General features: G+C 42.3%; 1 protein-coding gene and 1 long non-coding RNA gene across 5 annotated transcripts in view; one reads left to right on the plus strand and one right to left on the minus strand.

Moving 5' to 3' along the window:
* Window positions 1-13,709, plus strand: part of LOC142497067 (uncharacterized) — a 175,119-nt gene that overhangs the window by 108,617 nt on the left and 52,793 nt on the right. The gene's annotated exons all lie outside the window — the stretch shown is intronic.
* Window positions 1-13,709, minus strand: part of SORL1 (sortilin related receptor 1) — a 231,647-nt gene that overhangs the window by 30,483 nt on the left and 187,455 nt on the right. For all 3 annotated transcript variants that reach the window (XM_075604362.1, XM_075604363.1, XM_075604361.1), the window contains exons 37-39: window positions 13,215-13,319; window positions 10,759-10,831; window positions 97-179 (exon numbers count right to left, since the gene is read on the minus strand). In XM_075604362.1, coding sequence (XP_075460477.1) covers window positions 97-179; window positions 10,759-10,831; window positions 13,215-13,319 — 261 coding nt within the window. The remainder of the gene's footprint in view (window positions 1-96; window positions 180-10,758; window positions 10,832-13,214; window positions 13,320-13,709) is intronic.

Here is a 13,709-nt window from a genome sequence, read left to right on the forward strand (position 1 = left end):
CACAGAGGTGCTCGTATTTTATCCCCTCCGTCATATTTCTTTGATGAAATTATCTCCCCTTTTAGTGAAGGAGAAAAAAAATGCTTTTTTACATACCTGAATATCAGAGTTCACTTTTAATGTGAAATTGACAGAGTCTTCATTGAAGCTCTGAATGCTTATGGAAGGAGGTGGAATAACTGAGGGGGGAAAATAGGGCAAGAATAAAGAAATTAGTACTTCAAGATGGATACCAATGCAGAATTGCATGTGTAGGCGTATGAATATGCCATTTATTAATTCACAGGTGCAGTCCCAAAATTAACCAAATGAAACTAATGATCAGGGCTCAAACTGGTCTGAGTATTTAAAAATAATTTTTGAAAGGGCATCATGTACATTTTCACCTATTACACATACAGTTAGGTCCGGAAATAATTGGACACTGACACCATTTTCATAATTTTGGCTCTGTACGCCCCACAATGGATTTGAAATGAAAAAGCCGAGATGCGATAGAAGTGCAGACTTTCAGCTTTAATTCAAGGGGTTGAACAAAAATATCATATGAAACGTTTAGGAATTGCAACCATTTTCATACACAGTTCCCTTATTTCAGGGGCTCAAAAGTAATTGGACAAATTAACACAATCATAAATAAAATGTTCATTTTTAATACTTTGTCGAGAATCATTTGCAGGCAATGACTGCTTGAAGTCTGGAACGCATGGACATCACCAAACGCTGAGTTTCCTCCTTTGTGATGCTTTGCCAGGCCTTTACTGCAGCTGTCTTCAGTTGTTGTTTGTTCGTGGGTCTTTCTGTCTTAAGTTTTGTCTTCAGCAAGTGAAATGCATGCTTGATCGGTTTGAGATCAGGTGATTGACTCGGCCATTGCAGAATATTCCACTTCTTTGCCTTAAAAAACTCCTGGGTTGCTTTCGCAGTATGTTTTGGGTCATTGTCCATCTATATAGTGAAGCGCCGTCCAATCAATTTAGCTGAATTTGGCTGAATCTGAGCAGACAATATATCCCTATACACTTCAGAATTCATCCGGCTGCTTCTGTCTTCTGTCACATCATCAATAAACACTAGTGACCCAGTGCCTTTGTAAGCCATGCATGCCCATGCCATCACACTGCCTCCACAGTGTTTTACAGATGATGCGGTATGCTTCGGATCATGAGCCGTTCCAAGCCTTCTCCATACTTTTTTCTTCCCATCATTCTGTTACAGGTTGAACTTAGTTTCATCTGTCCAAATAATGCTGTTGCAGAACTGAGCTGGATTTTTTAGATATTGTTTGGCAAAGTCTAATCTGGCCTTTCTATTCTTGAGACTAATGAATGGTTTGCACCTTGTGGTGAACCCTCTGTATTTGCTCTCGTGAATGGTAGACTTGGATAATGATATGCAAGACAGGAGAAACGAAGCACTGGTTCCACTGTTAGCATGAAAAAACACAGAGGTGCGTTCCCATAATAAAAAAGTTTAATGGATCAAAAAAACGTTACAAACAGAACACCTACGCGTTTCGGGCTTGTGGCCCTTTATCAAGGTGAATAAAAACAGCTTACCGGAGTGTGTTTAAATACCTGATCCTCGCGCTGCTGTAACCAATCCCCCGTCACTTCCTGGTTTGAAAAAAAGCGACGCGGGACGTGTGACGTCAGCGCGTTGGAGCCGGTGCAATACAACAAAGTTTATTATAACATAAAAAAATTGACACTCTGCAAATAAATGGAAAAACGTGAAAAAAACATTAAAACAAAGTTAAAAAACAAATAAAGAAACAATGGAATAATTAATTCAATAATTAAGAGCAAATAAATGCCTCATTCATGAGTTAAGCATGTTCTATACCTGTTGGACAACCACAGTTAGAGTTCAATGGAAATTGTATTCGTAAATTTGAAAAGGATATACATATACAAATAGTATTATGAGAGCAATAATCATGGGCAATAAATAAGAATAAACAAAATGTATATTAATCACTCAGTATAGATAATGAAATATTGCCACTTTCACTAGAATTGATGATATCCAAATTCAAACAAATACTGTCCACAACCATTTAGAATATTCATAATACAGTGAGAAAAATAATCCTCATCATAAAGATATGTAGTAATGGTTTTTAACAGAATGAGAGACAATCCCAACAACACATTTGACAAAAAGCCATTGGTAATGGGTTAATATATATATATATATATATATATATATATATATATATATATATATATATATATATATATATATATATATATATATATATATAGTAAGATCTGTATATATATATATATATATATATATATAGTAAGATCTGTTTTATTCAAAATTCATACTAAATGAACATCTATGAATATATTTGTTGTTCATAACTATAATGATTATTTCATAAAAAATGTTCCGAACTAAAGAAAAATATATGTAGAGACAGATGTGCTTCCCATATGGGGTAGGGAAAAAATGACAAATATTATGTAAATTAGAGCAGGAGAGGCCCAAGGTCCCAGTCTGAATTGAGACCACTTGGGATACGAGTCTTTAGAGTAAAAATCCAGAAGAGCTCTCTCCTGTCCAAAATGCCACCTCTATCCCCACCTCTGATGGGACACGGTACTGTATATGCTCTATACCCATATATGAAAAATTGTTTACATTACCCATACTACAATTGGTAAAATGTAAAAAGACAGGGTGATTAACATCTTTTTTATAATTAGGCGTAAATGTTCGAGTATACGAACTTTCAAAGCCCTAATTGTTCGGCCTATGTATTGTTTTCCACAACCGCATTTTAGTAGATAAATTACATATGTAGTATTGCAATTTATGAAAGATGTAATTTTGTAACTTTTCCCTGTACTGGTTGAGGAAAATTCAGATTTGGTTTGCAGATATTTGCAAGATTTACATTTTAAACATTTAAAACATCCCTTAGGTAAATTATTAACCAATTTCTTGGTAGTAAACAAACTGGGTGAAATATAGTTTGAGATTGTTCTTGCCCTTTTGAACACGAATTTGGGACCCTCATTGAAGACATGCTGTAAAACAGGATCAGAAGCTAGTACCCCCCAATGTTTTCTTACAATACTTTTAATTTGATTTGCTTGTTTGTTGTATTGCATGACAAACAGTGGGGACTGTGAAAAAGAGTTATTTCTTTTTTTATTCTGTAATAATCTTGATTTGTCCATGTTATTAACCTCCTTAAATGTTTTATGTAACTCCAAGCGTGAATATCCCCTGGTATATGTATATCCTTTTCAAATTTACGAATACAATTTCCATTGAACTCCAGGGATCTTACCAATTGTAGTATGGGTAATTGAAACAATTTTTCATATATGGGTATAGAGCATATACCGTGTCCCATCAGAGGTGGGGATAGAGGTGGCATTTTGGACAGGATAGAGCTCTTCTGGATTTTTACTCGAAAGACTCGTATCCCAAGTGGTCTCAATTCAGACTGGGACCATGGGCCTCTCCTGCTCTAATTTAACTAATATTTGTCATTTTTTCCCTACCCCATATGGGAAGCACATCTGTCTCTACATATATTTTTCTTTAGTTCGGGAACATTTTTTATGAATTAATCATTATAGTTATGAAAAACAAATATATTTATAGATGTTCATTTAGTATGAATTTTGAATAAAACAGATCTTACTATATATATATATATATATATATACAGTGCTCGACAAACCCGGTCGCCAACTCGCCAGCTGCGATCGGATATTGGCTCGTGGCCAGTAACCTTTCCCCTGCTCTGCAAAAAAAAAATCCCCTGTTCGGAAAAAAAAAATTGAAAAAAAAAAAATCGTAGCTGATTGGCTGTGACGTGAGATGGAGTTGCCAGGACTTCAAACCGCCCTTTCTGCATGGGTAAGTAATGGGGGGGGAGGGGTTGAGTGAGTGCATTCGTGCGCATCTGCTGCTGCTCCTCCTCCTCCTCCTCATATCCTGCTGTATAATTGTGTCAGCTCCTATAATTTACAATTTACTGATCCGGTCATGGAGGAGTTTGGACAGATGCTTCAGGTGGGTGGAATTTAATGCACTTTAAATATTTATATACTGTATACACTAATACATCCTTCCCCCTCTCTCCGGTGCTCCCGCTGCCCGCGCGGGTCTGAATATACTGAGGTAGCCGGGGTGTTTCCCTCCCCCCCCTCCTGTGTTCCCGCTGCCCGCGCGGGTCTGAATATACTGAGGTAGCCGGGGTGTTTCTTCCCTCCCTTCCGGTGTTCCCGCTGCCCGCGCGGGCCTGAATATACTGAGGTAGCCGGGGTGTTTCTTCCCTCCGCGCGGGTCTGAATATACTGAGGTAGCCGGGGTGTTTCTTCCCCTCCCCTCCTGTGTTCCCGCTGCCCGCGCGGGTCTGAATATAATGAGGTAGCCGGGGTGTTTCTTCCCCACCCCTCCCCTCCTGTGTTCCCGCTGCACGCGCGGGTCAAATGCTATAGTAGCCGGGTTGTTTCTTCCCCACCCCTCCCCTCCTGTGTTCCCGCTGCACGCGCGGGTCAAATGCTATAGTAGCCGGGTTGTTTCTTCCCCACCCCTCCCCTCCTGTGTTCCCGCTGCACGCGCGGGTCAAATGCTATAGTAGCCGGGTTGTTTCTTCCCCACCCCTCCCCTCCTGTGTTCCCGCTGCACGCGCGGGTCAAATGCTATAGTAGCCGGGTTGTTTCTTCCCCACCCCTCCCCTCCTGTGTTCCCGCTGCCCGCGCGGGTCTGAATATACTGAGGTGGCTGGGGTGTTACTTCCCTCCCTCCCCTCCTGTGTTCCCGCTGCCCGCGCGGGTCTGAAGATATTGCAGTTGCCGGTGATTCTCTCCCCTCGGTGCTCGCGCGGGGCGGGAGGAAGTAGTGTGTGTGTGGTGTGTGTGTGTGTATGAGAGAGAGATCGAGAGTGTGTGTGTATGGGAGAGAGAGTTTGTGTGTGTGTGTGTGTATATGGGAGAGAGAGATTGTTTGTGTGTGTGTGTATGGGTATGAGATTGAGAGTGTGTGTGTGTGTGTGTGTGTTTGTGTGTGTGTATGGGAGAGAGAGAATGTGTGTGTGCAGGACACCAGAGGTAACCCCCCAGTCAGTCACCCCCCCCTCCACCAGTCAGTCATCCCACCCCCCCACTCAGTCAGTCACCCCCCACCCAGTTACCCAGTCAGTCACCCCCCCTCCCCCCACACAGTCACCCATTCAGTCAAAAGTCCCCCAGTCAGTCATAGTGTCAGTCATACCAGCCCCCCACCCAGTCAGTCATCCCACCCCCCCCACATAGTCACCAAGTCAGTCATCCCACCCCCCACCCAGTCACCAAGTCAGTCATCCCACCCCCCCACCCAGTCACCAAGTCAGTCATCCCACCCCCCCACCCAGTCACCAAGTCAGTCATCCCACCCCCCACCCAGTCACCAAGTCAGTCATCCCACCCCCCACCCAGTCACCAAGTCAGTCATCCCACCCCCCCACCCAGTCACCAAGTCAGTCATCCCACCCCCCCACCCAGTCACCAAGTCAGTCATCCCACCCCCCCACCCAGTCACCAAGTCAGTCATCCCACCCCCCCACCCAGTCACCAAGTCAGTCATCCCACCCCCCCACCCAGTCACCAAGTCAGTCATGAGTCACCAAGTCAGTCATCCCACCCCCCCCACCCAGTCACCAAGTCAGTCATCCCACCCCCCCCCCCACCCAGTCACCAAGTCAGTCATCCCACCCCCCCACCCCGTCAGTCAAAAGTCACCCAGTCAGTCAAAGTCAGTCATCCCACCCCCCCCCCCAGTCAGTCAGTTACCCCCCCCACTCAGTTACCCCCCCAGGTCAGTCAGTTGCCCCCCCCGTCTCTTCCCCTTCTCTGTCTCTCTCTCCCCCTTCTGTCTCTCCCCTCTCTGTCTCTCTGTCTCTCCCCTCTCTGTCTCTCCCCTCTCTGTCTCTCCCCTCTCTGTCTCTCTGTCTCTCCCCTCTCTGGCTCTCCCCTCTCTGTCTCTCTGTCTCTCCTCTCTCTGTCTCTCTGTCTCTCCCCTCTCTGGCTCTCCTCTCTCTGTCTCTTTGTCTCTCGCCTCTCTGTCTCCCTCTCGCCTCTCGCCTCTCTGTCTCCCTCTCGCCTCTCTGTCTCCCTCTCGCCTCTCTGTCTCCCTCTCGCCTCTCTGTCTCCCTCTCGCCTCTCTGTCTCCCTCTCCCCTCTCTGTCTCCCTCTCCCCTCTCTGTCTCCCTCTCTCCTCTCTGTCTCCCTCTCCCCTCTCTGTCTCCCTCTCCCCTCTCTGTCTCCCTCTCCCCTCTCTGTCTCCCTCTCCCCTCTCTGTCTCCCTCTCCCCTCTCTGTCTCCCTCTCCCCTCTCTGTCTCCCTCTCCCCTCTCTGTCTCTCTCCCCTCTCTCTCTCTCTCTCTCCCCTCTCTGTCTCTCTCTCTCCCCTCTCTGTCTCTCTCTCTCCCCTCTCTGTCTCTCTCTCTCCCCTCTCTGTCTCTCTCTCTCCCCTCTCTGTCTCTCTCTCTCCCCTCTCTGTCTCTCTCTCTCCCCTCTCTGTCTCTCTCCCCTCTCTGTCTCTCTCCCCTCTCTGTCTCTCTCCCCTCTCTGTCTCTGTCTCACACTCTCTCTGCCTCACACTCTCGATCTGGATATCTTACTTACCCTATATATCTTAACTGCCCTATACTATACTAACATAACTTATACTGCTTTCTTCCAGATCTGACTCACACGGGAGACATCGGAATCCCCCCTAACCCAGAAGACAGGTAGGGAACATCTCCCCTCCAATGTATAACATTGCGGGAATGAGGGTACCTGGGCATTGAGGGACTGCGGATCAGGTAAGATCCCAGGCGGGATTGCTGCTTTAGATTTGTGAAGCGGGGACGTCCAGACACTGGTTAATGGGTTCAGGAAACTAGTCATTCACATCTGGCTTTTTTTTCTAGATCCGACATTTATACACACACACATACACACACTCAATCTCTCACACACACACACACTAACACACTAACACACTAACACACTAACACACTAACACACTAACACACGTAACAAGGACCAATTGTAGTATAATGTAATACTATAAATAAACTTATGTCAAAAACGAATGTTCTTACTAGGAATTTATTCAATTCATTTTATTTATGTATTATTTTAAAAGCGGGGGCGGGACTAGGGGCGGGGTTGGGGGCGGGACTAGGTGGCGAGTAGATTTTTTGGTTCGGCGAGTAGATTTTTGGGTGATTTGTCAAGCACTGTATATATATATATATATATATATATATATATATATATATATATTTTTTTTTTTTTTTAACCCATTACCAATGGCTTTTTGTCAAATGTGTTGTTGGGATTGTCTCTCATTCTGTTAAAAACCATTACTACATATCTTTATGATGGGGATTATTTTTCTCACTGTATTATGAATATTCTAAATGTTGTGGACAGTATTTGTTTGAATTTGGATATCATCAATTCTATTGAAAGTGGCAATATTTCATTATCTATACTGAGTGATTAATGTACATTTTATGTTTATTCTTATTTATTGCCCATGATTATTGCTCTCATAATACTATTTGTATATGTATATCCTTTTCAAATTTACGAATACAATTTCCATTGAACTCTAACTGCGGTTGTCCAACAGGTATAGAACATGCTTAACTCATGAATAAGGCATTTATTTGCTCTTAATAATTGAATGAATTATTCCATTGTTTCTTTATTTGTTTTTTAACTTTAATTAAATGTTTTTTTCACGTTTTTCCATTCATTTGCGGAGTGTCAATTTTTTTATGTTATAATAAAGTTTGTTGTATTGCACCGGCTCCAACGCGCTGACGTCACACGTCGCTTTTTTTCAAACCAGGAAGTGATGGCTGATTGGTTACAGCAGCGTGAGGATCAGGTATTTAAACACACTCCGGTAAGCTGTTTTTATTCACCTTGATAAAGGGCCACAAGCCCGAAACGCGTAGGTGTTCTGTTTGTAACGTTTTTTTGATCCATTAAACTTTTTTATTATGGGAACGCACCTCTGTGTTTTTTCAAGCTAACAGTGGAACCAGTGCTTTGTTTCCCTCTCCTGTCTTGCATATCAATCTACATGAACGGAGGCACGGTATACCCCAGGACAAGTGGACTCTAAGGCTCCTCAACCACGTGAGTGTGATATTCAAATGTGAGTCCTTTCCACTCTCCATTTTCCTACAAGTGGCTGTAAGGATCATTGTTCAATTACCCCATGTTATTGCCATGATGTTGTTCTGATGCTGGACACCGGCAGCTGTATATTGTCCTTACCTCAGTGCCTGTGGGACTCTTTTTCCAGTTACACATCTACTAGGCTTGTGGGAGTATCATATCCTAGCCCCATTCATTACTTTCTTTGGAGGGGTACTCCACGTAAGACCTTAGCTGTTATCACAATATTTGCTGTATTTTTGTCTCAGAGCACCATACAACTTTGTTTGTTTGGATAATGATATGCCTACCTCCTGGAGAATGTTCTACACTTGGCTGGATGTTGTGAAGGGGTTTTTCTTTACCATGGAAAGGATCCTATGATCATCCACCACTGTTGTCTTCTGTGGACGTCCAGGCCTTTTTGTGTTGCAGAGCTCACCAGTGTGTTCTTTTTTTCTCAGAATGTACCAAACTGTTGATTTGGCCACTCCTAATATTCCTGCAATCTCTCTAATGGATTTTCTTTTTTTTTGCCGCCTAAGGATGCCGTTTCACTTGCATTGAGAGCTCCTTTGACCGCATGTTGTGGGTTCACAGCAACAGCTTCCAAATGCGAATGCCACACCTGGAATCAACTCCAGACCTTTTACCTGCTTAATTGATGATGAAATAACGTAGAAATAGCCCACACCTGTCCATGAAACAGCCTTTGAGTCAATTGTCCAATTACTTTTGGTCCCTTGAAAAAGAGGGGGTTACATATTAAAGAGATGTAATTCCTAAACTCTTCCTCCAATTTGGATGTGAATACCCTCAAATTAAAGCTGACAGACTTCACTTTAAGCCCATATTCATTATTTAACTGTAACTTGAATTTATTTTGGTACACAGCCGAAATAACAAAACTTGTATCGGTGTCCAATTATTTCCGGACCTAACTATATCAGTCATCCATTTACATTGCTCCTGTGTGACATATATATCTCAATAATGCAAACTAGGGAGGTTGTGGAATATAGCAATACTTTTTTTCTTATATAGCGCTCACAATCTATGTAGTTTTGTACTTAATTTGACAGGCATGATGAGTCCCACAGAACTTACAATCAAATATGGCAATATTTAAAAGGAGTTTCTAAGCCACATTCTTCTTGAACAGCCAGAAAGGTCTCTTGGTCGGAATTGTACATTTGGTCATGTGACCAAATGGGAGCTGCCGATTCGCAGCAACCAGACCCTCCGCCTCAGCTGATTCACAGCTGGAATCCCACTTCTGTCGGCCACTTCCAAGGCAAGTTTTATTACTGGTTAGGGTATGGGGTTAATTTAAGGGTTTTAGTGGTTAGGGTAGGGATTTTAGGGTATGGGATTAGGGTAGTGGGTTTACTTACCTTAGCGACTGGCAGCGGAGAGAGTTGCAGTGAAGTGCCAGCCACCATTTGGCTGCGGCGAAACGGCCGCTGCCAAATGTCCTAGACTGCTCTTGGTGCCAGTTATGAATCTGGGCTATTGAAAGGTTTCATTAAGATGATGTACTAATATGTACTTTGAAGGTTGGGAGAACAGGTGCTTTGCATATACTGGGGGTAAGGTACGTATTATAGCGTGCGCACATATGTTGCGTGTGCACGTAGCTCAAGCGGTTTGTGTGTATAGTCCAAACGATGACGTGCGCGGCTAAGAGGCGTGGCCATGACGTCACAAAGGTAGGCCTCACTCCGATTGGCTCACAGTGTCACGTGGCACAGCAGCTGCTCGAAAATACAAATGTCTTTGTATTTCCAAACAGCTTCCGCGTCGGCACTGGATACACTGTCATAGGGAGACAGGTGCTTTTCATCGTTGCTAGCGCGCATGTGCTTAGTATAATATAAGCCTATGGAAATTCCACAGGCAGTGAAGGAGAAAAAGTTTTATGTGAGAGAGAGTAGTAGAAATTGAGAAAATGTGCCAGGTCTTAGTTTATCTAATTACTAACTACATGTTTGGGATTTCCCAGTTTGTGTGGACATTGATTTTAAGCAAAGCTATTAGGTACTGTATTAACTGTTTGGCTGCTGCATTGGACAGGAACTTTGGAATGTGTTGTAGGCCCATTTGGCACTGAAATTGTTAAAATCTTATTCTGCTCTAAGGGTCCAAACAAAATGGGACTCTTTGTCGTGTCCGTTTAACCATTGCAGGACTGTTGACCGCGACCATGCGCTTGCTGGAGGTAGGTTCGTGGTTACATACCCCCGGCTCCCGCAGATGCACGGCAAAATGTCCCATAGACCAAGTGTCCAGCAGCTAAACTGTTGCGGCAAAAATGGTCAAGGTCAAATGTCCTAAACCGGGGCCAGAAACCTGCATGCTTAAAGTCACCATTAAGATAATAATTTTAATAATAACTTTATTTCATATAGCGCTTTCTCCCAATGGGACTCAAAAAGCGCCACAATTACAGTATAGAGCGCAGTAAGCAGCACTGTACATAGGATTTTTACAGACACAAAATAATAAAGTTGTGATAAAATAACTTTGCACAAATTTATTCTGCATATATCTTTGTCTGCTCATACTGTACATAACAATTATTAGAAATGTACCTTTTCCTTTCATGGTGGTTATGGATTTTGTATCACTCCATTCTCCCACTCCACGACTAGTTACAGCGGCAACCTTTTACAATCAAACATAAAAAGAACTTTACTTGCTAACTGAAAACTGGAAAATAATGCAGTATAACAGTGAAAAAAATAATGCGATTGGCACCCAATATTAGAGGATTAAAGCAGCAATACTACATTCCCCTGCCTTTTCGTCTTATTTTTATATGTAAAGCATGTGACAATGACGATGTATAATTCTACATTCCTACCTAAGCTGGTAATCGTTTGTGCTCCTGTTATAAATCTGTAAAAATCCGGATTGTGTATCTAACATAATGGCCGCCTTCCGGTTTCAATCAGTGTAACTGAATAGCTACAACGTATCTTTATATTACGAAGGTACTGCAACTGTAGAGGAAAAGGACCCCAATATGAGTAGCACTCTCTCACTAGCTGGGATGGTGAGTGTATGAGTTAAAATAAATGTATTAATGAACAATGGATAAAATACAGGGCTTTAAAATAAACAATGAAATGGCGCATACATGATCCAATTTGGAGTATAGTGAACCCCGGATTGCTGCAGCTCCAGTAAGCGTTGGAAGGAACTGCAGCATACCAACACACTGTATTAAGCAAAGTTTAGAAGTGTATCCCATAGAAAATACACTGTTGCTAAATAGTGTGCCGACAGTATAATCATGGTCATGGTGATGTACAGCATGTAATATTAAAGCTGATTTTAACTTCATTTGTTCCTGGCCTGGACTTCTATTGCTGTGACCGCCTTCACCATTTCCCCTTCTAATCATGGTCAAAAACTGGCACCTCAAGGATTGATATATAGTGTTGAATCAGCTCACCGAACAGAACACCACGGTAAACTCTACAATATATACCTAGATAACCCCAGGGTTGGATTATTGTACAAGATGACAGAGTATCATTTATTAAGTCTAGTTCTGTCTCGGTCCCTGCGCTCGCGCCATCCCTCCTGAGTGACCCAGCGTCAAATGACGTGACCTGTGGAGGGTTTTTGTCACTTTTTTTACTCACCATAACTTAACTCAGTATTATGGTATAGCCTATCCCATAGCCTCTTTGCATACCCAGTTAAAATCAACCCCACACTGATGAGACCCATTAAGGTCGAAACAGCTGTCTGTGGGTGGTTTTCTGGGTATGCACCTTAACCCTGGCTGTGCTCAAAGCTGTGACCATGCAGCAAGCTTATGCCTATAGGGAACCATGTTAAAAATGGTTTTAGAGGCAAAAAGTGACACTGTGTGCTCATTTGCATGTCATTTCCCAGAATCCCTTGCTGCAGTGGAAGTGCTGTATGCTGGGTGATAATGGGGAAAGGCGGGGTTGCAGACAGATATATATATATATATTTTAGGATAAAGACCAGTGGTGTCAAAAAACAAGGTACCCCCTTAGATAAGGGCTCCGTTAGAACATAGGCTCTGTTGGAGCTTTAACTTTTGCCCGACCAGGGCAGCGCAGACGCTCCCGTGTGGAGTCTCAGTGCTGCGGTTTCATTGTGAGTCCTGCGCGTGCATGAGATCAATAGTGCTGACGCCCACGTTTTGCTAGGAAGACTTTCTCAAGGCCAGTCAGAGGGGCCAGTTCTCTAAATGTTCACAAAACAACTTGTTTGGGTAGTGTTGCACTTTAAATTAATTCCAGTGTCTCTGTTTTAAAATAAACATTTTGTAAGTATTCTGCCCCTTTCTTGCTGAAGTACTGATCCTAATACCTTACATCAAGAAAGCATTTAAGAAATGATGTCAGTACAAGTAATTGAATCAAGAACATTACTTAATAAACATGGCCCTTGAGGTCTCTAAATTGAGTTTTTAGACGTCGGTTTAAAAGGAGTTTAATGCCATAATGCTCTTCTGTGTAAGGTATGCAATCACCTGCCATTCCGCATATTGATCACGGTCGTAACCCTCCAATATTCGCACCAGAAACATGCACAGAAGAGCAAGCTTGGGATGCAGAAGGAATGTGATCGATTTAACAGAGATCACATAATTCTGGAGCAAGAATGTCTGTGGGACTCTGCTGTGTTAAACTACAAATGTCATCCTATATTTTTCTAGCAATTTACTGCTCAATCACTGGGATTATTATTATTTTATTAAATAATCTCAACTGAATATTAACTTCTTAATTTGATGTCACACTGACTCATAATTGATGCATCATTATGCTAGAAGATCCAATCATTTTGTTATCATGAAACGCTTCTGCAGTATATAACTAATAGAAACCATGACAATCACAATCAACAGTAAAAAAAGGCCTAAATCCGTTACGAAACGATAAGAAAAAAAAAAAAAAAAAACATCTCTATTTGATTCCAACTACTTTGACATTAGCACTATTATGCTTTAGAAAAACAAAACAAATGTATAATAATTGAAATAACATTTCTTGACACTCACCCTGACTGCATACATTGTGTTGACTTGTAAGTTTAGAATATTGGCGCAGTTGGAATTTGAACTTCGGGATGACCACTCCTTTGTTCCACTAATACTATATTCTACCTAAAAAAAATGGAAGCATTATACTATGTTGGATATGAAACAAAATGCTTTAGGTAATGCTGTCATTTAATATTGGTAGTTAATGCACTTTTGTTTTAATCAGATTTTGGTTTTCCCGTTGAACTTTTTACTTTTGGTACAGGCACGTCCAACTTCTAGTCGTCTAAGGGCCACCAACAGGTCAAGTTTTAAGGATATCACTGCTTCATCACAGATGACTCAGTCTTTGTCTGTACCACAGGTGCTGAAGCAGAGATATCCTTAAAACTTGACCTTTTGGTGTCCCTCGAGGACTGAACTTGGCCACTCTTGTTATGTACATGTACATAGTATAATAGAATTATGACCGTCATAATAGGAATAGCCAGCCTCACATATTAAAGGTGAAGC

The sequence above is a fragment of the Ascaphus truei genome, chromosome 6, assembly GCF_040206685.1.
Source record: "Ascaphus truei isolate aAscTru1 chromosome 6, aAscTru1.hap1, whole genome shotgun sequence".
Lineage (NCBI taxonomy): Eukaryota > Metazoa > Chordata > Amphibia > Anura > Ascaphidae > Ascaphus > Ascaphus truei.